The sequence below is a fragment of the Pleuronectes platessa genome, chromosome 16 (genome assembly GCF_947347685.1).
Source record: "Pleuronectes platessa chromosome 16, fPlePla1.1, whole genome shotgun sequence".
In the NCBI taxonomy this organism is placed as follows: domain Eukaryota; kingdom Metazoa; phylum Chordata; class Actinopteri; order Pleuronectiformes; family Pleuronectidae; genus Pleuronectes; species Pleuronectes platessa.
The window spans coordinates 10300147-10326957 of NC_070641.1; the positions used below are offsets into that span (position 1 = coordinate 10300147).

A 26811-nucleotide genomic window follows, 5' to 3' on the forward strand; every position below is an offset into this window, starting at 1 on the left:
AAGAGGTGGCGACCGAAACATATTTTTGCACTGGTCAAAAACAGACTTACATCTTGCTTCTCTCCGCAATGGGAATGGTACAAGCTGCATTTGTATCAGCAGTGATGAAAACATGACAAACAGTTGAAGGAGATAATTTCTTCCTCTTCTTTATTGTGGCAGTCTAGACGCTGACTTTTTAATGCGCAACATTACACCCAAGCCATACTGGGTGCATTTGCAGCGTGTGACAGCTGCATGTCTGCTCTGCGAAGGTTCTGGTGTGCTTACGTAATTTCCTCAAATAAAAGTAGGTATATATACGTACTCAACTAAATGACGGACTCTACGGTATGGAGCTACACATCTTGCAGTAGGGGAGAGCGGGGTAATGAGGGACATTGGGTGATGTGAAACACCCCCTGTATCTAAGCAACTGAACACATTTGTGGTCATGTGACCATTATGTTTTCAAGCCCCTCCCATTCCCCCCTTGCCATGAAGGAGAAGTTGGTTCTGGTGCTGTGGAAAGTATGTTTTTTCACAAAAATTTGTTTTTTGCATGTAAAAGTACATTTTCTTGCTTTGAACTTAATCAACTGTTGTGTCAAAACAAATTGATTCAGGTAGAAAAATTATATCATACATGTTGGTGAACTTCCAACATATAAAACCATGTGATTAATGCTAGCTGAAGATTAGCCTGAATTGATAAGAGATGTTGTTTTTCTAAAATTGTGGCTTCGGGGTAAAGTGGGACAAATTCTGTGGGGTAAAGTGGGACATTGTCTCACTTTACCCCACCATGAAGCACAAGTTAAGTTTAGTCTTAAACATATTTTAGTGTTATATTACATTATATATGTTTTATTTTTAATGTCATAAACATTGTAGAAAAGCCATCATGCCAAGAAAATATACACCAGGAAGACAACCTGAGGCCATCACCCCTCGCAGAGATGGAGAGTGCAGCCGCTGAGGTCATGCAAGGAAAGAAGTCCTTAAGAAAAGCTGGAAGGGAAAGAAATATTGATAAGACAACCCTCAAAAGATTCATAAAGAAAAAAGAGAAAGGGGAAGTAAAATCAGTAGCCTGGGGTGCAGTAGCTGAGGTAAAGAGAATATTCACAGATGAGATGTAGGAGGAGCTTGCCAAACACTTGAAACAACTAGCTGACCAGTTCCATGGCCTTGCTCCAGTCAAGTGCCGTGAACTGGCATTTGAATACGCAGAGAAAAACAATATCCCTGTCCCTGCCAATTGGACTGAGAAACCATGTGCAGGTAAGCTAGGGTGTGCAAGAGATCACATGAATCATAATAATCATAAATGTGCTTAATTGACCAATCCCCATGATTCTGTTACTAGTCCGAAATTAGTGGTTGTCAATCTAGCTGTCGGGATTTTAACTATAGTAGTTTTAAAGTGGAAAAAGTAAGTGGACCACTTATTTTAAAACAATCATATTTTCACTGCCCTTTGTCCTGAAGACATTCTGATCATTTCCATTGCTAGAAAACATCCTGAATTAATGGGAAATGTGTAAATTTTACTAATATATCAGTTTAGCTCACCTAGAGGGGAGCAAATGTAAAAAATGTCCCACATTACCCCGCTCTCCCCTACTGCAAAAATTTGAATAAAGGCTTTTTTAAACTAATGGTTTCAGTCAACAGAAATGGAAATAAGGTTTTATACTTTGAAACAGGTCCAGTAAGAATAATGTCATATTTATATTTGTGACATATTCAAAAGAAGAACTGAGAAAACCGGCAAAACCCTGATTGGAGAAGTGAGTCTCAGGTGCATCCCACGGGAGCAGTCCGGGCCGCTCCAACCTGATAACGCGGGCACCGAAATGCAAAGTGAGACATTCTGCCCCGACACTCGGCCGCCTGAAATTGTGGGCGTTGGGAACAACGTGCAACAGCAAGTTTTTTGTTCATGTTGTGCAAGATGCAACACAGGCAAGACAGCGCAGGTTTCCACCACGTATGTGACATTAAACATGAATCATTGAGGAAGAAAACAAACAGAAAAGGAAACTTCTGTTTTGGCAATGATAACTGAGTCAATGGCCTTTTTGTGATAAAAACACCAGGGTATGGGACTATACCTGCTAATTGTTGGCGTAAAGGAGCAATGTTTGCTTCACGGCTTTCCCATTTCGTAGCCTCCTTCAAACACAGATGACAAATGGGTGGATCCTTTTAGGGCCAACCTATCTGAGGGCTCATGTGAGCAGTCATGAAGCTATTGAGTTGTTTATGACGAGCTGCAGCGCGTTCAGCAGGTAAGACCAGGACAAGCTGCTGATGAAGATAGGGAATCCTCCTTAGACCGGCCCTCTCCATTTTGATTTGATCTTTTAAGGATGCAACCCCTGAATTACACAGCCTATGAATGTGGGAGTTAGAATCACTTTTATGGCGCAACATTTTTTTCCTGCAACTTATTTTAATGCTCTCAATACAGTGTTAATTTCGTTTAACGAAAACTATGAAGAAAAATATTCGTTAAACTTTTTTCCATGACGAAGACGAGACGAAGACGTAACGAAAACCGATCTTTAAAAATAAAAACTATGACTAAATCTATTTTAACTTTCGTTGACGGGACGAGACGAAAATGTTGGTGGTTGACTAAGTCGCAATCATTTTTTTAAACATCATCGTATCAGGCCGCCATGAAGTATCAGGAGCGGGCGAGTGGAGTGTGTGTGTCTGTGTGTGTGTGTGTGTGCGCCCCAGATAGCGCACCGGTCCCGAGGCTCTGCCCCCAGCCCCGCAGGTGGTTTGTACCGAGCTTCAGTTTCTGTGTTCGCCTCCAGTCTAACCTGCTCTCACTTTTTGTTTTCACATTTAAAACTAAATATATATTTTTAAGCTATTAGGCTGCAGCTATATGTTTTTATTTATTTCAAAATAGTGTACTTCTTATTTCATACATTTCCCACAAATACTGGGAGGACTCAAATAGCCCTACAAAGTTCTGTGTTTAATTTATTTCAAAGTAGGCTGACACTTGCCTGTGTATTTTCTCCTCTTCATAAGTGTTCGGTGTTTTCCTTTGTTGTAACAGGTACAAATAGCAATAAAATGTCAAGTTTTCTTTATTGTCGTTCTATAATTTCGTAAATGCAACAAACTATAGTTTAGTATAGAATAACTTTATATTAAACTTTATTAGCTTTGTTATCAAACAGGTTTTGCGGCTCCAGACAAATTTTATTTGGGGGAAGAGGGGGCAAAATTACTCTTTTGAAAGCAAAGGTTGCCGACCCCTGCTATAGACTTATGCTGGTAGGGATATCTAATGGACAACTAAAGTACTGCAAGCTAGACTATTATGCAGTTTTAGACACAACACAGGGTCCCTGGGCCTGAGAAGGGAAGAAAATGAGTTTAATGTGGCCACTAAATGTGACTAAAACTAGACTAAAATGTAATTTGTTTTCGTCGACTAAAACTAGACTAAAACTAAGGATAAAAATGACTAAATGTGACTAAAACTAATATGCATTTTCGTGAAAAGATTAAGACTAAATCAAAAATAGCTGCCAAAATTAACACTATCAATATGAGGGGTAGAAACTACAGTTATCCTTCAAATATATATCGGATGTGCACATTTTCAATCGTAGCGAAAATACTTTTAACTAAGCATTTGTGAAATCACACACCAGAAGCCGATTAACAGAATTTGTCATTTTGGAAAATGTAACTAAAATGTCAGTCTGCTGCCAAGAACCGAGAGTTAATAACGATTTGAGTTTGTTTACTTCCATTCAACCCTGTCCATCTATGAGCTTTTGTTTTTCCTTTTTGTCTGAGGAACAAACTATTATGACTGTCATGCACGTGACATCTCTGGGATAATGTTTTTGTTGCCAGAGCAAACAGGTGAGAACTTCTTTGCTACTTCTACTTACTGCCTGAAAAGGTCACTCTGACAGAAATGTTCAATTTATAACCAGATATTTATAACAATTTGTGGATATTTTTTCCTTATAAGAGACAGCAGATGTGTGAAGTGTTTTTCTGAGCAGCACTGTCACACACCCTAATTATAGAATCTTTGCACAGTTAAAACAGCTGTAAATGTCACCAGTCTACATTCTCTGTAATAAGCTATCCCTCCATTTGTGTTAAAATCATATTACACTACATTACATTACATTTCATTTAGCTGACTCTTTTATCCAAAGCAACTTACAAAAAGTGCATTCAACCATGAGGCAAACCCAGAACAAGAAGAATCATTTAAGAACAGTAGCTTTAAAAAAAAAGCCAAACTACAAAGTGCTACATGTAAGTGCAATATATAAGTGCAACTATTTATTATTATTGGGTATAACTAGAACTGCCAAATATTTCTACTTAACTATAAAAAATTCTGTTGATCTCTGTGTAAAGCTTTTTGTCCCAGTCAGGACCCTGTAGAAAGAATGACTTGCATGTTTCCAGTGATGTGAGGGTTTCAGGGGTTTGGCTGTGGACAGGCTTTGCTCCGATAGCGTGAAGTAGCCGTGCAGCTATGGTGATTTCAGCCAATTTAAAGTGAACAAGCCTTTTCTGAATTAATCCCCATGGAAAGCTGGATCATTGATCCAAAAGCATATTTCCTCCCAGATAAAAGAATCCAGTATATTATTTTAGGCAAGCTTAGCCATTCTTTGATCAAATTTGAGCTTTAGCCTTTTTACCATCATTTTGATTACTGGTCCATTTGACTTAGCCTAAACAAGATAAGATACTTTCAAAAGACCCAATATGTTGCTGGTTATAAGTTCCTTTCTCTAGAAACTATAAAGGTTTGAGGATGTGTTATTAATATGAACAAAAGTATAAGTCTTGCTCGTCTGTGTCGTTGACCCATGAGTCGTGACATGGAAGAGAAAATTCAATCACACAATGTAATATTTCAGTTAAGTCCTCACAGCTTATACAGTACATTTATCATTATTTGCCTTTGCATTAGTGGACTTGAATCTTGGTAGTAATGATTTAGTACCACTTTCAGTGATTGAGTCTTCTAAAGCTTTCTATTAACAAATATAGTTGGACAAAAAAAACAGTCTTACATCTTAATGTCTAAAGCTGACATATCCTGTCCAATAAACCCGTCTGCTGAGAGCGACTTGCTAGAAAAAATGAAAATAACATTAGAGGTCAGCTGCTGAAGTGTGTGAGACAGTTCTATCCAATTGGTGGCCTCAGATCGAGTTCTCACGCATCCCGGATTGTGTGCTCAAATGCTTGTCAAATATTGTTCAACATGTCACTTGAGAGACACAGGACAAATAAGAAGCTGTTGAATATTTATCTTTGGCTTTTGTATTCTCCCGACAGAAGCAGGGCCACTCCTGAACTCCCAAACCAGATTTTAGACGCTCTACAAATTTTTCTTGTGCATTACACAAATATTATAAGTAGCCGTAAAAATCTGATCATTTATGGAGCAGGCTTCAGTCAATGTGAAATTACCATCGAACTATACCATCTGTTTCCTGACCCATTTACTCCCTTATCAGAAAAACTAAACGTGATTTGGTATATTAACACTACAAGATATCAACGAGGTTTTAGCACTGACTTGGAAAGGCTTGAATGCATCTGGATAAATAATTGATTTCTAATCAGTGAAACCAATTTTACAGAGAATAATGAACAGAAACTAAGTACAGACATCATACTCATGAATACATTGTCAGCTGTGTTGTAGACAGAAGTTGGTCCTGTGATATTAAACCCAGAACAACAAACACATTTTTAACCAATAGTATTTAATGGTTTATGCAACTGTCTGCTAAGGCCCAATCTCCCCCATAGTACTATAAGGTAAACCAGTCGCTTGCATTTCATTGGCCAAAAATAAATTCAAAACATACCTAAATAAATATGTGTTTATGGTAGGGGGGGGGGGGGGGGGATATCAATCAAAACGAGAACAGCTCTAGTGAAAGGCAACTTGAAAAAACAACAGTTTTGTCCATAAAACTGGTTGCATTGAAAAGTGTTCTTTGAAAAAAACAAAAAATAAAAAAATGTAAAAAGGGGTCATTCCTCAACAGCTTCCACTCCAGATCACGTAACACGACTCTAAAACCCTTCATTATAAAACTGAGGTGGAACACTGCCACCAGCTGGAAGTTAAAAGCTTTGGTCACAGGAGTTTGACGAGGAGACGGAGGGCGAGCGTGGAGATGGGGTAGTAGCTTCTATCCCGCCTCGTCAAACACTATCTGGGTCTGGAATTTAAGTGGGGCAGAGGATCCCAGAAACAGCGAGTTGGATAAAACGGAGCCATAGATATTTAGGGTCCAAAACAATAACAGGGCAGACTGGTTCTCTCCACCGGGTTCAGGGAAATGAGAAAAAACTAAATGTTTGAGCTTGGGGAGTTCAGACTACCTTGGAGCAGAATGGCTCATGCATGGTGTATGTGTGTGAGTGCGTACAGGTATGGTGCCTCCCGCAGTCCTTTTCATCTGGCCAAGCTGAAGCAGTTCTGTACTTCTTTGTATTTTCTTTTTTCGAGCTGAGGGGAAAAAGCCAAAACACCGAAACCCCCCTTTTAACCAACTGAGTCGTCCAGGGCTTTGACCCCCAGAACAATGCCACCCTTCTTTGAGAAAGGAGGACAGGTAAGTCGGGGTGGGTGGACATGAGAGGGCTGAAGGCTGACGTCTGTCTCCCCTGCCAAGCCGACCATGACTCCTCACGCACCCTTTGCTGTCGTCCGACCTCTTCTCTTGGACTCTTCATGGCAAGGTGGGATGCTAATTGGAAGGTGGACAGTTCGGTGCTGCACCCACCCACTTGACTCTTTCATATGGTTCAGGCAGTCAGTTCAGTTTGAGGCGCTGCTGTTGGAGGAGCTGGATGTGGAGGCCACGGCCGTGCCCGAAGTGCCCGACGAGGCCACCGACTTGCGGATGTGGGGCATGAGGAAGGGGTCACTGGACAGCTGGTGCACATCGATGCGGTCCTCCTTACGGTACACTAAACAGCGCCTTACAAAGGCCTGGAGGGAGAAAGCGTAAAGGTTGCTTTAACTGATAAGCTACAAATACCAACGATTGCAGTGTTTGAACGAAAATATAATAATTCATTATTAACAATAGTAGAAAGGGAGAATTAATGGAGGTTATTGTGCTAGTTGCAGATGCATAGATGTGAGGGAGTCCATTACCTTAGCTTCAGGTGTAACTACTGGTTTAGGAGGAAACTGCACATCTGTTGCCTTCAGTATGGTGTTCTCCTGCAGGATGTCTTGCTGGGACTGGTTGTGACCGAATGGCTAGAAGGTAAAGAGAGGTAAAAAATAAGTGTCATTGAAAACACATTCCAGAAGGGGATGAAAAATGTATTAAATAAAGTATAGGAATAGGAGCAATTCAATTCATGATAAATACGATGCAAATTTTATTATGAATAATGTAACATAACATAGGGAGATAATCCCAACTGTATTTTTTCTGTATCGCAATATAAATATAAGCTTATAGGTCAATAATAGCTAAAATGTTTACATTATTTCCAGTTTGGGTCTCCTACCTTTCGGCCATACAAACACTGGTAGAAAATGACTCCCACAGACCACACATCCACCTTGTTGGAGATTTTGGGGGGTTCCTTGCCAACCACAAAGCACTCAGGGGGCAGGTACCTAAAGGAGAAGGGAAGAGAAACATTTAGATTAGTCAAATTGTACATGACTTTATGTACCGTCTATACAGTGTATTTAATTGTTGTGTGCCTGGCAGTAGGTTATATTTAGGGGACCTCAGGGTGTGCACCTCTACATTTCATTTTTTTGAATAAATGGTTGTTGAAGCCCTGTAGGTTCATATGTCAAGACAAACATCAGTAATATTATATCTGCTCTGAGAAAACCAGCGCATTGATCATCACAAAATGATCGATACTGTTTATTAATGAGTTAAATCTCTTTCTTCAGAGCAGTGCATTCATCAGCCGCGTGCGCCCGTCTGCCCCGGTTTCGGTGGCGCTGTGGCCGGGCTGTGCACCTTCTCCCGGCTGTGAAGTTATCAATGGTCTCTGCGTCTGGAGCCAGAGACTGTTTTTTTTAAGTCATATCGTTGTAAAGGATTCATTGCTAGTGTTGATTTAGTCCCTAAAATGTGAGACTAGTATAAACAATGTGTCAAAGAACTTAATTTGCAGACCATATTACATTGTGTTTACATATAGTGAAAATAACACAATATTTGCTAAGAAAGGCTGAGGTATGCAGTGTACTGGTTTTCAGTTGTTATTAATAGCCCATTACTACTGTGTGCAGATATAATCGCACTACACTATACACTCTGGAATTTATTATCTCTTTCGTGGCTATTGCAATAAAATGCCCCACGAGTTCTCCTTCAGGCAAAACTAGAGTCCAACCGATGCTCAGTCGCACATAGTGACCATACTGCACACTACTCAGTCAAAACTCAGGACATTTTTAAGCATAAAATGCCTCCACACAGAAAAATGATGACTTCCCTCCTAATGTAATATGACATTTGAAAGTACTCAGGCATAGAGACATATGTCAGGCCTGACTATCTGAAATAAATTTGACCCTGAAGCTCAAAAGAACAAATAAAAAGCAAAAATGTTCACATCACAGACAATGCCCCCCCCCTTCAGCAGAGTGTTGACTCCCACTGTATCTTACCAGTAGGTCCCTGCTCCCTGTGACGTCAGCTCCATCCCGTCTACCGAGTTGTAGCTGTCGTCATCCATTATCTTTGAAAGGCCAAAATCTGTGATCTTGATCTCCCCACATGCAGTGCCATTCACCAGGAGGATGTTGCCTGAGCAGGGGCGAGAAAATTAGGTAATAAAGCAAATGTCCTCACAGTTTAGATTGATATTTACATTTCTAGTTAAAAAAGACGATTATCCCACGGATGATTCAGCTCTGTTCAAAGCATAATGAAGTCTGCTCTTAAGTTAAAAACAACCCATTGATGGAATAATGGGCAGCAACTAGGTTAAAGGTCAAACTGTCTCACTCTTTCACAAATTATACCCTAAACTGTCAACAGAGCCAGATTTAATACTCCAAATACTTTTGATGAATAAATCATAACTATTATTGGAAAAAGACTGTGAACCAGTATAAAAACTCTGTATTAACACTAATGTCACTGCGGCTAAAACAACATCATGTAAGCTCTCGGAGTGTAGTGGTCGCTGTGATGTGTAGACGCACCAGGTTTAAGGTCATAGTGGATAATGGGCGGTCTGATCTCATTCAGGTACTTGAGGGCATTGACAATCTGCATAATGATGGAGCGGCCCTCTTTCTCAGACATGAGCTTGTGCTGCTTCAGGTAGAAGTCCAAGTCGTTGCCCTCGCAGTACTCCAAGACGGTGCAGAACCTGCACCACAACAAGGGAGAAGTCTATTATTAGAAGTTAAGGTTCTACATATTGAAAAAGTCCTCTGCATACACTCTGCATGAACTTATGTTTTGGAGGACATATTTTGGAGAGGAAATTACTTACGAGTCAGTGTCGAGCGAAAAGTAGTCGTAGAGTTTAACTATTCGTGGATGGTCCAGCTCTTTATGGATTCTATATTCTCTGCATGCATGTCTGAAACAAAGATAATTTTCAACTTTTACACAATTTATTTTAAATGCGAGTATCACACACACACACAGTGTAACAGAACATAAAATGATGTATTGCTTCAAAAACACAGCACTCACTTGTGATAATTTTCCTTCTTCTCATCCCTCCAGTTCTTGTTTAACTGGTGGATTTTGACCGCAACATACCTTTGCTCTGTTAGGTCAAAGGCCTGGAAAATAAATGTCTCTATTTAGTTGTGAGCGGCATTTGGCACAAACTTGTTATGGCTGCTATCGAGACGAACATAAAATGGCCTTGTTCTTTCAGCACTTTTACAGAGGTGACAACAGATTCTTGGAATCACACTCACATTCTGACAATCATTTACTTTGAAATGTTGATGATGTCAACAGAGTGTTATTTAATGAAAAATGCATCTGCAAATATTTCCCAAACTATCTAACACTGCAATGCCAAAAGACAACTTAATTTGAATCAACATCTGTCACCACACAACCAGCAGAAAACTTGCTTTTATCGTAAATCTATTTGATAAGATTGCAATAAATCTACATTCTTGATATGGACCTGCTATCGTACATCACATTCAAGTCTGCAGAGCTGTGTTCATCTAGTACTAACACTAGGGGATGTTCTGGCAAAGCTCGACAGTCACTACATCAGTTTAAAAAAGTAAAAATGCTGAATTGTTGACCCCTATTCTTCACCCCTCTGGGGACAAAGAGCTTATTACTTCACATGTTTCTCTCACCTTGTAAACTTCACTGAAACCTCCTCGTCCAAGTAAATAGAGGAGCAAATAACGGTCATTTAGCGTGGGGTGATCTTTGAATCTGCACAGAGTGAAAACACAAGTTCAGGAATGAGACAGAGCCCAGAGATGCATCAGAACAACTAGTGAAGGACCATAGAAGAAGAAGCCATACTGGGAATTATCTTCATTGTGGATCCTTTTCAGTTCACGAATGTGCAGATTCCGCACTCGCTCCAACCTCTCTAGCTCCGCCTGGATCTCCGCCTCCTCCTGCAAAGCAAAACAATCAAAGCAATGTTATTAACAAAACAACTAAACAAGGAAAGACCAGAGGAAGTGTGTCGAAAGCAGAAACCTGTCACTCATAAATGGGCATTACCTTCTTAAGATGCCCTAGTCTTAGCTTGAAGATTTCCTCTTGTTCGTGGTACTCCGCCTGCGATAACCTGCGAGAACACAGAACCAACCCAAGTGCAAGTTCAAAAATATGAACACATGGTAAACCAGTGGGTAAATAAAGCGAAGACAAATAACCAAAACACACGTACGCTTCACTTTCTGTTCCGTTGGTCTTGCTTTTGCGTTTGTTTTGCTCCAAGCTCGGGGGTGGAGTCTGGGCCATGGAGGGAGGCTTGCGTTTGGCCAGTAGCTTCCTCTGCCTTTCAATGTCCTCTCGCTGGGTGTTAATCCTTTCTTGTTGTCTGAAAAAAAGACGGTACATTGGTGCAACATACAGATCGAAGTGATTTCTCTGTTAGTCTGTGTATAATGTGATGTAATTTATCTGGCTCCCTGACTGAGAAGCTGGGTTAACCTCTTGTATAAGATAATAAACACATTAGGCTGTCTGTCTAGATGATTAAAATAAATGAATCCTACTTATAATACATACAGAAATCTGTTGTATTTTCTGTACCTCTCGAGCTAACATTCATTTCAGCAGGGGAAAAGCATGAAAGATCCTCACTTGATAAGGTTTTGAAAGGCGTATCCATCCGTCCACTGCTCTGTGAAAGATGCTCCATGTCTCACTGTGGTGAAGTGACCCAGTCGAAGTCTGTCCTGCATGCTTTTGTCCCTGCATGCCATCTTCTCCTGTTTCGACTAAAGGAAGAGCAGTCCTAAATTAGAGCTTATATAACGAGCCCACAGTGATCAAATCACTTTGGCGACTAATAGCTCATAATAAATCAGATTGGTATTCAACGGACGTACTTTTTCAATCAGCAGCTTCTTGGACATGGTCACACACTTATTTAAGCGTTCCTTGTATCTCTCCAGCATCCTCTGCTGTTCATCAATCTGCCGCCTCAGATCACAGTTTGCCTGGAGATGAACATAGGAAACGAAAAGCAAAAGGTCAGGTAATAAGAATTTAAATATTAGCTAGTTTAGGCATGTACAGACAGAAGGAATGCATCCACTCCAACATGCGAGTAAAAAGACAAATCTAAATATTTCCAAAACATAAAAGTGACAAGCAGAGTAACAAATGAAATGTAATGAGATTAGTACCCGGAGCAAATCGTCTATTCGGCCCTCCTTCTTCTCCAGGTCAGAGTTCTTGTTGTTCTCCATTGCTGTTAGTTTCTCTATGGTAAGGTCAGACTACAGGGTAAAGTGAGCACAAAACAGGGTTTATGTTAATGGTGCATCATTCTGTATCAGCGACAAATAGTAGTGCAACAAGTCATCCCATCAAACGATATTTTGGATTGATTTTTTTTTGTTGATATGCCAAGTATTGAACAACTTTGGAATTACAGTTGAATTAAATCAGATGAATGGCCATCTGAGGGTGTGTCAGGTACCTGGGTGGCTTTGTGGAGCATGTGAGGAGGAGCGGGCTTCAGCGAACACGTCGAGTGCTCTGTGTTGGCCGAGCCGATGGAAGAGGGGCTTCCTTGCTGCACCTGGGAGGCAGACACGTTCAAACATTAAGAAACCATACACGTACAGAGGGTATCTTAATATGTGAATTTCAACAAAGGACATTAATTAATCAAGAGCTGATACCAGTCATGATAAAACATGAGATTAATCTGGCAGAAGTAAGAGGCCAACTGTAAACACTCAAATTAACTATTAGAAGCACATGATACTGTATAAATACAAAAAAACAAAGTATAGACTCTCGGATTTAAGTACTAAAAAAGACTTTATCAGGTTCATCTAAACTATTTGTAATCTCATTTGAATGTCCATGTGTTTATATATTTGCATTTCAACTATGTTACTTTCATTGATTGGTTTCTTTGGTTTTCGGAAAAACCTTGGCTAATAATGACTGATGATGATGATGAGTCACCAAAACTTAAAGACTAAACGTTACTACACAGATTCTTCCCGTCCATGAAAAAGTGCAGGAAAAAAAGAATAACAGGAAAGAGTGTTGAGAGATTAACAACAACAAAAAATCAAATAAAAACACACAAGTCAGACCACAGAGCAAAGATGCTCACCGTGACAGGGGGGTTGGATAGCGAGTGTTGTGGGGAAGAGCGGACCACTGGTGGAATTCCCCTGGCAGGGCTGGTACCAGGACCGCTACCTCCCGCAAACTGACAGACATGTGACGAAAGAGGGATAGGAAAGAAGTTCAATGGAAAGCCAGAGATGGCTAAAACGAGCGGTTAAAAAATAAGTATGAAAGGTTATGCACCCATTACTGAGGCATTTGAAAGTACATGAGCGCTGCTGGAAATATAAATCCCAAAAATGTTCTGCCACTCACCTCAAAATAATCACTAATTTTATGCCCCCTTGATCCGGCTTTGCCTGGATGAGAAAGAGCAGCGATGAGTTCAGAGAGAGGCTGACATTTGGAATCACAATGGAAGCATTGCAGCGGTCGACCAAACTTACCATGGCTGCCGTCGAAGTTGTCTGCTTTCCGTTTTCTCACTCTCTGGTCATTCGCCTTTTTCTCAGGCGTCTGTAAGGAAGGCAATGAGAATCAAGCAAATGTGCAATAAAAGGTGCGACACAGAGGTGGTTAGGATGAAGAAGAGAAAAAACACTTAATACGGGATTCAGACTTACCTCTGGCTCTTTATCACTAAGCGAGCCCACACTGCATAAACTCTGATTGGAGGACTCGTTTTGACCTGAGCCCTGTTAAAATTAGGCAAAAGAAATTAAGCACAATTAGTTAAGAAATACGAAGATGCTTAAAAAGACGCAAGAGATTTTAAACTGTATCCTCAAAGTCAACCGTATCCTCAAAGTACATGCTTGTGTACTTGTTGTGTTTGCACTTGTTAAAGAGAACAAGTGAGAGCTTTGGCTAAATAACGTCCCCAATTTGTTTGCCACTGAATCAAGACCTGCTTCAGTCCTAACGCTAGCTCCCTAGGTGATGCCTGTCAGTCAGATGAATCACATCAGAATTCAGCAGGCACTGTCCAATCAGGAAGAGATACTTAGTCATTCAGAGCACACCAGAGCTCTCTCACTGAACCCTCCTAAAATGGCTGAACATTAGGCATGCTGCTGGGGATGTATCCCCCTGTCTGTCTGTCACCTTTGGATAATGTCATCCATTTTTCTCCCTGTTCACCGGTCTTAACCATTCTTCTCCTTTCACTCAGGAAACAGCCAGTGGAAGATGCTCTGCCTGATCTAAGAATTGGCTGCTCATCCCACACAAAATCTTGGTTATCTGATATCCGGCTTGTTCAAAAGGAAGAGCACTTTCTAGTCATTTTAGTGGGCCTTCGCTGCTCCATTACGAAATGGGGTGCTACCTGTTTGTTATCAAAGGACGACAATTTTCCTTTCAGCGATGTCAGAGAGAACAGCAGTGACACGCAGCTGCTCAAGGGCAAGAAAAAAAAAACTTGAAGCTGCTCAGCGACACGGCAGGATTTTCAGACCACCAACCTACATTTCTTCATAGTCATTAGTGGACACACTTCTCTCTGACTTCCTCCACACACATTGCATCCCTTGTCATATCGGGTTTCTATGGCATGATGCCTTAAAGAGAGCTGCCATTTTCTCTGCGGCAGCAGCCATGCCATGCTCTGGGCTCGGCTCAGCTCTGCCTATGGCTGGCACGGGGCCCACTCCTGGCACTGACTCTCGCTCCCTAACTGTTCCAAGATCACCTTCCACATAGAAAGCTCCATCCACGTCGGAAGCAAGAGGGCCGAAGGGTAAACGCTGCCTCCACTCACACCTGGTCAAGAACTATTTCGGCATTCCTCCTCTGCCTTCATTCCTCCTCCCCTACCACCCCTGTCCCGTCTGTGGCCTTTTTGGCAGGCATCGCCACTTGCATATACAGCCGCTACATCATGAGCCAGGGAGAGATGCCATATCACACCAGCCAAAAAACACAGACACAGCTCAACCTTCTCCAGAGACAGACAAAGAAAAGGAGTGGGGCCAAGCTGGTCCAGGCCAAACAGCCGAATGATACTGAGGCAAAGTGAGACAAAGAGGGGAAGAGATTCGCAAGAACTGTGCAATCAAGGCAATCTGTAATTTTGAGCACGTTGACGGGACGCAGTTCCCGTGCTCCATATCTGTGACATCTGCTGCAACACGAACCTTAGCCACACCAACACCGGTGAAGCGAGCCTCCAGCAGCTCCTGCCGTCGGGGGTCCAGGCTATGCAGTTCTTCCATCATGGCTGCAGAGACAAGAGCAAAGATTAAGGACAGCATTGTGGGGTCTGGTGTATTCAAATGGGAGTGACGGATCACTGTTTCAAAGGGCACTGGTTGTGATGAGTCATGGCTGTTTTTAGCTATATGGATGTGGAAAATTCCTGTTCTGAGTCATCAATAAACCTGACAATAAGGTTTGCCACTATCATGTGGTGGCCGCCGAGCAGTTTGAGTGCTAAAATAAAATCTGGACCAAAACCTGCTCAATGACAGATATTATAAATGTATGCATCAAAGAAGTTGGCCAGATGTGTAAGAGTCTCTGCCTTGGAAATGAAATCATCATGTGATAACGCCCTGGCAACATAAGACAAGTTACATGGGGCTGGAGTTTTGAAAGGTCACTAATGGTGGGACTGCCAAGTGTACTTACAGCAATGGAAAAGGCCACAATAGACAATGAGTGTCCAGCTTGTTAGCTTGTGTAAAGGTTGACGTTTAAGTTTCACGCCCTGCTGTGACTGAGACTCGCACGCATTCAATGAATAATGTGACCTGCACCACTCGTGTCCACTTAGGGACACGTTCAAGTCCTTGTCCTCGTCCTCGTCTCAAGTTGGTCTCCAGTGGGTTTGCTGGCTCAGCTAACGATCTAACCAAATGGTTAGAAACACCACCAGTGAGTGATGGAGCTAGCTAACACACTGAGTACACGAGCTAACGAGCCTGTCGATGCTGGTCATCACTTAGCATTGCACTCCAGGAGCTAACGGTATCGCTAACTAGCATCGTTAGATCTGATTTAGAAGCGAAGCCAAAAGAGGGAAATGTTAGGATCTGCGTTGGTCAAATCAAAGTTGCTATGTAGGCTCACGAGTCAAAAAATGCAACACAACTACTGTCCACTGCAGACAAATGTATGACAAACATATAGAGGCTGGCTAACGTTAGGTAGCCAACATGCTAGCGTCAACTCTGACTGTCTGTCAAAAAGAAGCATCTCCTCGGTTCTGTGTTGTCAGGTGCCCGGGCCACGACGCCTGGGTCTACTCCATCAAGAGATACGTGCCGGAATCTTGCTTTTAAACCACCCGACGAGATACTTACTGTAATTTGATATTTTCTCGGTCCTCCGGAGGGCCGGTTGTAAACCCTAAAACCGTCCCCGTTGTCTCCCCGGTGCTCGGCAGACCCTCCCAGGCTAGGCCGCATCCACAGCCGCGTCCCTCGAGTTGCTGCCTGTCCGCCTCCGAGACACTGGAGCGCGCGGTGTAGCTCAAGGTAGACCACGGAGGATTCCCCTCGGAGGCCTCAACAGCTCCGGGTATCCCAAACCCGCCTTTCGGTTCTCCTTAGGCGGGGATCCCCATCACATCCCTCTCCCCGAGGACCATACCGCGGCTACGTTGAGTACCTTCCTCCCACACAATGGCGACCCTCGAAACCCTGCGTTTTCCCCACCAGGTATATGTGGTGTCTTTGAGCCAGTGTTGTAGTTACCCCCCCTGTTTTTTCCTCTCTCCCCCGGCGGTGAGATGAATTTCGGGTCCGATCAAAACAAAGTTCGTCTGCAGTCGTCCTCCTCGCTGCGGGGGACAAACCAATCTGTTTCGGGGGAAGTTGTGCCTCTGCGACTCCGTTTCAGCGGAATCCGGATCGATTCGGTTCGGTTCTCATTTTGCAATGTAAACAATAATCAGTAAAATCTCATATTTTCTCGTGAGATTGTTCAAGTATTTTCACCTTCGTTCAGTCGACGCCTGCCCCCAAATCTCGTCTGGACCAATGGTAAATCCCCGAGTGCACAACACAATTTAACAGCGCCCACCCACACAACAAAATGATCACTTATCAGAAAGTTGCCTTGATGTTCACACCCACATACTCCACTTCCATGTTACAGGTAATTTGGAAAACTATTATTATTTAGCCACTGCAGGGTGACATAGGGATTCCGCATTCATTGCAATCAATATAATTTAAATGTTTCTATTGTTCAGTACCAAGTAAAATTATTCAACATTTTTACAGTTCAGATGTTTATTACATTTTTCCATGTACAAAAAGAGTTAAGTGTTTTTTTTTTTTTTAAACATGCGATTAGTATCAAAACTTCAGCTTCTTGAAAAATCGCCTCGGGCAGAGAAGAAATGTTTATTCCGGGGGAACCAGCCCTTTCTCATCAGCAGGAAATGAGAAGTCATTACTCTTGCAGCACCATCAGACGCAGTCGCCAAAGAACCAGTCCGTGGATATTACAGGAGCTGGGATGGTGTACATTCTTAACACTATATAAACTATCCAGTTGTATGGCCTTTCTCATAATCACAATAGACCTTTTTCAATTCCATACATCCTCAGAGAAAAATAAAACAAAGCAACGCCTTGACTTCAGCTGGGAGTTTCAGTTGTGGTTGAAGGACACACGCAGGCGGCTCCTCTCCTCCGGCCTCAGTCCTGGTTCTCAGCTGGCAGAACTCGAGCCCTGCGGTACTTGCACTGGATCCACACCCTGTACATGGTGAGCTGCTTGCCTCTGTTCACCTGGAGCCTTCGGTCTACAAGGTTCTGCACTTTCTCAAGTCCTGCCTCAGCGAACAGCTCATGAAGCTCATCTGAAGTCAAACAAGAAACAGTATTTTTACTAAAGCACAATTCTGAAAACCATTTCTTTTTCAATAGAGTTGTTTTTTGATTTCATTTTTTTTACCTTGAGTAAAGAAATATACTCTTGTTCCATCACCTCGGACATAGAAGTTTTCTGACAGACACCTTCCTATAAAAGAAGTAAAGGTTTGAAATGTACATTATTTCCAATAATCATTTACATATTTAAAAGCAGATTACTTTGACTGTCATTAAAAATGCCTGAACACTAATGTAGTGGTTCGTGCTGAAATACTGCGATCAGAAAACATTTTCAAAGATCAGCACAAGTGATCCACCATGAATAATGGATCTCTGAATCTTAACAGCCATCAGAACTGGACTCTTGCTGGATTTTAGTCTGATTAACCTTTCTTGAAGCGGAGCTGTGCCATGTCGTATCGTCCATAGTCCCTGAGAAGCATCACTCCCCCAGGCCTAAGGAGCCTCGCCAGTCTACTGATGGATGCCTGCATCCTAAGACAGGGGGGAAAACCAATGCAGATTTTTTTGAGCGTTCATGGAGTAAAAACCCAAAAAATAAGAGAGGGGCGGAGGGGGGCAAGGAAAAGTTCATACTTGTCAGGATGCAATGCTGATAGCACAAAGATTAGCACTATAACATCAAGGGTTCCATCGGGGACGGGGTAATTGGCTTCCACGTCACTCAAGTCACGAACAAAGGCGAAGCAGCGCTCAGGGTCGTACTCTGGATTAGCCTGATGACAAGAGGGCAATTTGAATTCATCAGGTAGCCCACAATCCAAGGGATGAGTCCTAATCAGCACATCATTGTTACAATAACCTCATCACCTCACCTTGACTAACTCCACAGCAGTGCTGGAAAAATCACAGCAGTAAACAAAGAGGCCCGGGTCGCTGTAAAAAGCAAAGTTGCAGTTATGTACAGTAAAGGATTCAGCTTGCTTCACTGTTTAGTTCAAACATGTTGTGAAATCTTGACGTGCCAATGTCTTGGCCGCGCTTACTTGTTGGTTTTTAGTATTGGAAAAAACGTGTTTCCTACGCCGCAGCCAACCTGTGAACACAAATAGTAACATTTACAGCAGCCAGAGAGAATAAATCCTTCAGACAAATACAGGTTGATACCGGTAGTAGAAAGTGTATAAATCTGTAATGGATGAATCAATTCCAAAATTGAATTCAGTAAACCACAGTGTCACTCAGTAGAGCGCATACATCTGCAGAGGCCCCAAAATACCCTTAATGTCAAGCTGCACCCAATTACACACACTCGTAGATACGAGTCCTCTAAATGTGCCCGATTTTTTTTAATAAATAGCCATGTATATCTCTCCCTGGGAAATCAGTGGATATCAAAAAATCTCTCAAAATGTTTGAGAAAACAAATCCTGGTCCCTGGCCCTGATTTGGATATTAAGTTCCAAGTTTCGTTGTAATCTGTTTAGTAGTTTTTGCATAATCTTGCTTAAAAACAAACATACAAACCAACCAACAAACAAACAAGCAGACAGGGGTGAAAACATTGCCTCCTTGGCAGAGATTAAAATGTAACCAGTTGTTTTGAGTTGTTGGCCTCCACCATCCAGTGAGATCAGTCAGTGAGATGAATATGGTTTTATTTTCTTTAATATTTACTGAGTGCAACCTGCCAAATATTTGCAAAAGCTAGATTGTTTTATTCCTTTAGGTTAGCGCAGTAGTACATTAGAAGTAGAATACAAATAGGCTTTTCACAAATATGGCTCCTTTAAACCCAATTTATCTATTTAAATATGTTTATACGTTTTGGAGATTTCGTTTTTTAATTTAGTGTGTGTGGTGAAAGTTTAGGTAACGCATGCTCAAATGAATCTCTCACCTCCAGAATGCGATGCGTGGCAGAGGAGCCAGGGAAGTCCCCGTCTTCGACCTCTCTGCTTCGCTCTTGATCCAGACTGTCCTGCTGGACGCCATCGGTGCCGGAGTCTTCAGGATGGGATTCGGGGTTCAGGAGGCCACACTTCGGGGCCAACTCTGGGAACTCCGTGAAGAGCCAGTGGCGGTCTTTGAAGAACCGATTCTCATGGATTGTGTAGAAATCGTTCCAGTACTCATTGGCCCGGCTGTCGTATTCCTCTGCAAGAGAAGGTCAGCCCAGTGTGATCTTGATAATCTACCACTTTCTGCCATGTTTACGAATCATCAACATGAAGATGAGCACGGCTTGCACATGTAACGGAAATGTGTTGTTTCAATTTTAGCTTGCTTGAAGCCAAATATTAAAACAAACTCAGAAATGAATTACAGACAGAATTTTATGAGTGTATTTGTGCACGCATAAAACAATAATGAGAAGTTATAGTTCTGCTAATGGATCTCGGCAACAACAATGCAACCTTGTTTCTGCTGAGGTAGAGGCTGACAGTTTTCCAAGACTTTGTTCTTAGCAGCTTCTTCTTGTTCCTCGCTCCACTCCACGTTGTCCCTGTGCACAACAGAAAAACCTCATCATGTGACATTCAGACAGGGCTGGGATATCCTCCAGCATTACCATAAACAGGGAAAGATGCATTAAGATAAGACACGACAAGTCAATACGATCCTTTATTAGTCCCATAATGGGGAAATTTGCTGTGTTGAAGCAGCAAAGAGGAGCGTCAAAGAAATAGAAAGCAGTAAAGGTAATACAAAAGTTAATATAAACCCCAAATAGAGAATAGAAATAATATATAGAGTCACAAATATATTTACAGTGAAACAAGATGGCAGATTGTACACTCTGGGATATTTATATACTGAAAAGTTTTCAAATATTTGAAGTGTTGGTCTAATAAAAAAAATTAAAAAAAAGACTTCACTTTAGTTTTAGAGATCATATTATATTAAACTATCTATTCATTCATTATTTGATCAATAGAGAAAATTATGAGCACGATAATAAACAATGAGAACGATCATTGTTCTGCAGCCTCTTTCTATAAATGTTTGTGTTACAGTATAAGAAAGTGACTGAAATGATACTAGGACCTGAGGTTATCTGACAGGATCTGTCAGTGTCTCTTCTATCAAAACAACAGACAGACAGAGAGCATGATCAGTGACAGTGATGCATTCATGTCACGTCTTGGATCCACTGACCACGCGTTGTGCTGGAACACCTGCCGCGGGTCCGTGAGCAGCCGAGTCCCGAACTGAGGCCTCTTCACGTCCCCGGTGGATGGATCCTTTGGAACCAGCCCCGTGTCCCCGCTGCCTGCCTCCACCGCGACCACGGCATGGGGCGCCGCCATGTTGGATCTGACGCGACGGAAGAAGGGCCGGCCAATAAAGTGTGCTGCGTTCACTGACACACAGGAAATAAACACACTTTGGAAATAAAAGACAGACAGACAGATACATAGATCATGCAATGTAAAACAATACATTAACGTCACACCATCATCCTCTAACCCCGGGGACGCACCGGAGGTAGAAGCACCGCGGCCACACATACACACACAATCACATAATCTCCTGTGGGGGGGTGGCATTGGCGGCTATCGGCTTGTGGAGGTCAGTCACCTGTGAAGACCAGCATCATTTACCCCTGATGGAGAAATGACAATTATGATGAAAATTAAATATAAAAAAATTGAATATAAAATTAAATATTACTAAATTAAATTAAATTAAATTAAATAATAATAAAAAAAGCTGCACGCACATCCTGCACAGAAGCCCATTGCGCACATGCTGCGCAGAAGCCTACTGCGCACTTCCTGCGCAGAAGCCCTTTCGCACATGCTGCGCAGAAGCCTATTGCGCACTTCCTGCGCAGAAGACCATTGCGCACAACCTGCGCAGAAGCCCATTGCGCACATCCTGCGCCATTTTAAATTTTTTAATTAAAAATTTTATAAATTTGTAATAATCTTTTTTCCTTTTTTTATATTTAATTAATTTAAATTTACATAGTGTAAGATATCTTGCAAGTAATTGCTTAGGAGAAATCCTGCCAATTTTAAGAGTTTAGTACATTGCCAATTTTAAGATGTGAAAGAGTGGGGCCTTCTTGGTGAAGGACGACCATCCTACCGACTAGGCCACAACGTCCAGGTCCTAAGCACTATAAATGGATGGACAAATTCAATGTGATGTCCTGAGGCTGCCCCCTGCTGGCTGCTGGGTTCCTCTGCTGCTCTAGCTTGGTTTGTGCAGCTTGTGATTAACTAAAGTTGTCCATAAAAGAAAATCTTTAATATCCTTCAAGGGCAATTTGATGTACAACCAGTGCACGACAAAAATAAACCAATATATACAATGTAAATAAAACACAATATAAAAACCCTACAGACTAAGTAGCAGGGGAAAATTTACTTTTAATAAATTAATTGATAAGTCGACCGATAGAAAATTACCTGTCAACTATTTAGATATTCTCGAAACATTTCATTCTACTTTTAATTTCCTGTTGTGTTTCTAATAATTATTAATGTTGGTGACATTTCCTTGATAAATGGGTGGAGGTTTTATTACCTCTGTTAAGGAGGTTATGTTTTCATCTCTGATTTGTCAGTCAACAGGTTTATGTAATAAACTACTCAACCAATAACCACACAACTTGGCAGAAGGAGGCTGCATGGATCAGAGATGAACCTATACTGCTCTGTTGAGCTCTACTGAGTGCCAGTCTAGTGAATGAATCTGGAATCTTCTCTCAAACCCCCCCCCCCCCCCCCCCCCCCAATAGGGTTTGTAGTGTGAAGCTAATGAGGGGTTTTATAAAGATGAGATCGAAAACATAAGACCAAGTGAATCCACTTTATGAACAGAAAAAAAAGAAGGGAGTTTCACTTAACCTCACAACAGTTCCTCATAGCAGCATGATACATACAAAGAGATGTATAAAAACCTACTCATTTTGGCAGCATAGTAGGGACATTTGCTGATGTCACCACCTGTGGCTCCATGGACAGGCAAGCCAGCATCTAAAACCTCCTCCTGGATGGCTCCCTGTGTGAACAGTCAGGCGGTGGCTCGCACAGAATTTGCGCTTCCGCCTCAGGTGTGTCCCTGACGTACACGCTGCGGTGATAGACTGCGGTTAGAGTCAAAGATGAATCAAAAAAAGATTAAATTATCAGGTGCACAAATCAGAAAGCACCGCAAAGTAGAGGAGAAGAAAGAACAATATAGAGGTAAGAATCAACCCGATTGTGGACATCATTAATGTTTATTTTTGTCGACGTGACAATATATGCTATCAGTACAGGACTCTTTTTATATTTTTTTTATAATATATTTTATTGTTTTTTATAGCTTACAAATTTGTCTGCCTGTGTGTGCATCTGTATACAGTCCAAAAGTTCTTGTGGATGCATGACAGTTGGCGTGTGTATGTTGGGGGCGCGCCAATTTGAATTCTCGCCTAGGGCGTCAACATTGCCATTGGTAGTGATGAGCACGTACCTGTACATGGCTTGTTAGTTTAGCTCCGCTAGCCTGCAGGCGATGCTAACGGGACCGTATGGAGTTATTTACCAGACATGAACCAACTTGATCAGGTCCAGCCAGTTGGGAAACGTGTTAGAGTTGATGGGGATGAGGGTGTTTGGAGAATAAGCTCCACTACGTTAGATATCTAATGGTATGTAAAGTTGTTTCACTCGTCAACCCATTTGACTTGTCTACGTTACACAGAAAATTATTCTGCAGAAACAGATTTACTGTGATCAATTGAAACGTGACTATTTAAAGTCACATCTGCATTTTAAGAGCAGCTGTTTAAAGTTAGCCTGGACCAGACGAATTTAGCCCCGCCCACAACATTTTTGGTCGGGCAGTTCGGTCTGGAGTCGCTCCATTGGGAAAAAATTATGGGGCGTGTTTCAACTGACCAGGAAGTAAAATTCCTCTTCGCTCAATTGGATAGACCTACAACCAATCAGAGCAACGTAGTATGTGACGTATGCTAAGCATTGTGAGTTATTTACTAACCCGGGTTCACACCGGACGCTTCAGCGCAGCGCCAAGCCTTAAATAACAGCTGGCTCCCATCCACTCCCATGTTAAAACTTTGTGCCGGTCACACCGGAGGCTGAAGCACCGCGAGGCAGCCTTGGCGCAGCGCGGTGCTTCAGCCTCCGGTGTGACTGGCACAAAGCAGTGCAGCGATCTACTGGATCAACGGGTGATATTATTAGCGCTGCCCGGCGGTTCAGCGTCGCTTCAGTGTCCGTTGTGAACAGCCAAGCGCCGGGGCGATGGGATTAGCGCTGTGCTTTGGCGTCGCCTCCACGTTCTGTGTTCCTCTTTCAAAATGAATGCGCTGTCGATGTCTTCTAAAACAGACTCAATGGCAGCATCTACACATCTCAGCTCGCCAGCGGCAGGCATGTTTGTTGAAAACGAATTCAACCCGAGGGCACTGTGATGACGTGGTTGATTACGTTACCGTTGATCATCTGTCAATCATCGTATAAAGCCCGCCCTGACAATCTGATTGGCCCGGTCGGGCCATAATTTTTTCCCAATGGAGCGACTCCAGACCGAACTGCCAGACCAAAATGGTCTGGCATCCAGGCTAGTTTAAAGTAGGCTAGTTTAAAGTAGCATTACGTCTCTTAAAGCTCTTTATTCAGAGTATAGATGTTGACGTTGATGTGAAGCTATGTGTCTGTCTAATGTTTTAACTTTGTTGCAATCATTTAACTTTAATGCTGTATTATAGGCAACATCTTTTTGTCGCGCTAAAGCATGTGAATTGCATTTGAAATAGAATTTCTGCTCCCTGCTGGCACTCAAAATGCAACCCATAGTATATCTTACTGGTCTTTATAGGCCTACTGCTTATAATAATCAGCTACCTCTATTTTTGTGACGGTGACATGACGTCATACAAAATTGCCCCACCAGAAATTCCAGGCTAAAATCCACTGCATAGATGTATAGATGTATAGATACATGCATGCATAGATAGATAGATAGATAGATAGATAGATAGAAAGATAGATAGATAGATAAGTGAGTGTGTTTAGGGAGGTGAATGGATGGATGATTATATAAATAGATGTGCCTGTAGATGCTGTGCAAATACACAAATGGTAAAGTATCATGACAAAAAACGAAGGATGGAAGTTGACTATGACTGTTTTACTTCTCAAACATTTCCTCTTTTTAAAACTGGTCAACTATATACTCGTCGGGACTACGTCTGCTAACAGAACACTCAGTATTTGCTTTATTATTACTAAGGTTCAATGCATTACTTGTTCATCAGGAGCTAACTGCAGCATAAGACCCAGTCTGGGCATAACTGCTCTAGATTTACAAATGTATAATGCTGTTGAGAGACACGTGAAGGTGACAGTCTTTGTCCAGATCGAACTCTGTGGTCCAGATGTACAACTCCCCTGATCAACTGATCCACATAACCACATTATAAGCACAGATGCTGCTTGACAATAGAACCACATAACACTTCTGTAGACAGGCACAACTTACTGACCACATCTGATCAGTGCATTGTTTTAACACCAGAGGGAGACAAATACCAGGATTCCCTTTGCTGAGGCCCACTGAGCCACATGAATGAGGAGAATTCTGGGACTGAAATTACACAGAATGACTTCATGTGCACCAAAGTCGTTCAACTGCCCAAATAAACAAACAAACAACAACACTCTGTTTCCATTAACGTGAATCAAATTTAGTGAAATAATTATCGGAATTGACATTCAAACTGGTCAACATGCATTTCTGGACAGTTTTATGTCACCACGTGTGGGCTCCACCCAACGGTTTAAGCAATGTCTTTGCATATCCTACAACCAACTTTTTAACAAGTATATATCTAATAGTATTAATTGCTTAGAGGTAAATATTTACTGGTCATGGTAAATGGACTGTTTCTGTGTAGTACTTATTTCTCATCGTCTACTTAAAGTAGCATGTCATGGGCGACCGTGGCTCAGGAGATATAGCGGGTTGTCCACTAACAAGAAGGATGACAGTTTGATCCCTATCTCCCCCCTGTCTTGCGTGCCGGTGTCCTTGGGCAAGATGCTGAACCGCAAATGTCCCCTGACAGGCTTGTTGGCAGTGCATGAGTGATGTGTGACAGAGAAAGAGCAGCACATAGATGCGCTGTATGAATAGGTGAAGGAAGTGTGAAAAAGTGCTATAAAAAGACAGACCATACACATTTAATCAGCTCTATTTTCAGTATTAGTTGCCCAAGGGACTTCGGAATGTGTGGAGGTATCTGAGATCATACCAGCGACATGATGGTTTGTGGACAACCCTCTCTACCTCGTGAATGACAAGAGACCAGTCATATGCTAGTGCCAAGTTTCACTTTAAAATGGGTTGAAGTCTGTGTGTAAAGATTTTTTGTTTTTTTTTACAGTTTTAAGCAGATCTGAAGTAATAGCTTCTGCATTCAAGGGCATCTGTAAAATCTTTCTTTACGTGACTGAGAACCATCTCGACTAGTTGGAATGACTTTCAAGTCAGGAGGCAGCTACCATCTGGACTGAGCAATTCGATTTGCGAAGACTTCCTCCCGGCACTGCATATGGAGACGCTAACCATTAAGAACGAGGATTTACAGGGAGAGTGAGGAAAAATCCCACTTACCAAGGATCAAACCCTTTAAATTACATTATAAGCAAAATGTAAATTAGGTTTCTAAGGGATTAAATATGCAAAGTAATCCCCCTAGAATGATCCAATCAAACAATGCACATGTTTGGATAATGCTAAAATATGCGTCAACATATTTGATGTACAAGTCACCAGTAAGATAAACAGCAGACTCTACATATTTGTCAGAGTCGTACATGTAAAGACTGACTGTTGCCTTATAGGGCATTTTATAGATCAGACTGGTGTGAGCAGGATGTGGTTGTTGGGCAATGTACAGAGTTATGTGACTTCAGTTGTAACCATTCGGAAGAACAGGGAAGTGAACCAACTGCAAGAGGATGATAATGCTTAATATTTTGATGAGTGTTGCCACAGGAAATATTCTATGCCGTGATAAAAGTGTTATCAGACAGACATTCTGGACTCTACACACTGATGTTCATTTTAGTAGTTTTCCAACAGTCACATCATCTTGAACTTGTTTGAATTTAACACGTTGAAAGTGATCTTCTCACAGAGTAAATATAGGAGATACAATCTCTGTTCAGATGTCTAAACCGATTGGATCTGAAACATTTAAGTCTTTCACACTTCTGTACTTCCGATCTTTATAA

General features: G+C 41.9%; 2 protein-coding genes across 4 annotated transcripts; both read right to left on the bottom strand.

The window, feature by feature from the left end:
• Positions 1 to 3940: 3940 nt before the first annotated feature.
• On the bottom strand, positions 3941 to 16813 carry tlk2 (tousled-like kinase 2). 3 transcript variants are annotated; one of them, XM_053443371.1, is made up of 21 exons: positions 16070 to 16811; positions 14903 to 14985; positions 13391 to 13462; positions 13214 to 13283; positions 13083 to 13126; positions 12811 to 12909; positions 12160 to 12261; positions 11864 to 11956; positions 11564 to 11674; positions 11316 to 11452; positions 10897 to 11049; positions 10728 to 10794; positions 10521 to 10618; positions 10346 to 10427; positions 9711 to 9802; positions 9505 to 9594; positions 9209 to 9378; positions 8669 to 8807; positions 7540 to 7651; positions 7175 to 7282; positions 3941 to 7006 (listed from the first exon to the last, which is right to left on the bottom strand). In XM_053443371.1, exons 2-21 carry the CDS (start codon positions 14981 to 14983, stop codon positions 6833 to 6835), a joined length of 2094 nt encoding a protein of 697 aa, XP_053299346.1. In that variant the 5' UTR covers positions 14984 to 14985; positions 16070 to 16811; the 3' UTR covers positions 3941 to 6832. The 3 variants fall into 3 exon arrangements, with proteins under 3 accessions (XP_053299346.1, XP_053299344.1, XP_053299345.1); XM_053443369.1 differs by having other exon boundaries at positions 10728 to 11049; positions 16070 to 16813; XM_053443370.1 differs by lacking the exon at positions 12811 to 12909 and having other exon boundaries at positions 10728 to 11049; positions 16070 to 16812.
• A 171-nt stretch (positions 16814 to 16984) lies between these two features.
• Positions 16985 to 20862, bottom strand: mettl2a (methyltransferase 2A, methylcytidine). Its single transcript, XM_053443391.1, has 9 exons — positions 20711 to 20862; positions 19969 to 20057; positions 19452 to 19708; positions 18598 to 18647; positions 18427 to 18487; positions 18188 to 18327; positions 17979 to 18085; positions 17673 to 17738; positions 16985 to 17577 (listed from the first exon to the last, which is right to left on the bottom strand). Exons 1-9 carry the CDS (start codon positions 20860 to 20862, stop codon positions 17414 to 17416), a joined length of 1086 nt encoding a protein of 361 aa, XP_053299366.1. The 3' UTR covers positions 16985 to 17413.
• Between the last annotated feature and the right edge of the window lie 5949 nt (positions 20863 to 26811).

Bases quoted from the DNA above. Each gene is read 5' to 3' on its own strand.
- mettl2a (XM_053443391.1), bottom strand. From the start codon at position 20,862: ATGGCGGCGCCCCATGCCGTGGTCGCGGTGGAGGCAGGCAGCGGGGAC. The intron at 19,709-19,968 runs GTTGCATTGTTG...CTTCTCTTGCAG, and splicing joins TCTACCTCAGCAGAAACAAG to AGGAATACGACAGCCGGGCC. The intron at 18,328-18,426 runs GTGAGGTGATGA...TCTTGTCATCAG, and splicing joins CTGCTGTGGAGTTAGTCAAG to GCTAATCCAGAGTACGACCC.
- tlk2 (XM_053443369.1), bottom strand. From the start codon at position 14,983: ATGATGGAAGAACTGCATAGCCTGGACCCCCGACGGCAGGAGCTGCTG. The intron at 11,675-11,863 runs GTACTAATCTCA...GTTCATCTCCAG, and splicing joins GAATAGACGATTTGCTCCGG to GCAAACTGTGATCTGAGGCG. The intron at 11,050-11,315 runs GTGAGGATCTTT...TCTTTTTTTCAG, and splicing joins GCCTTTCAAAACCTTATCAA to ACAACAAGAAAGGATTAACA.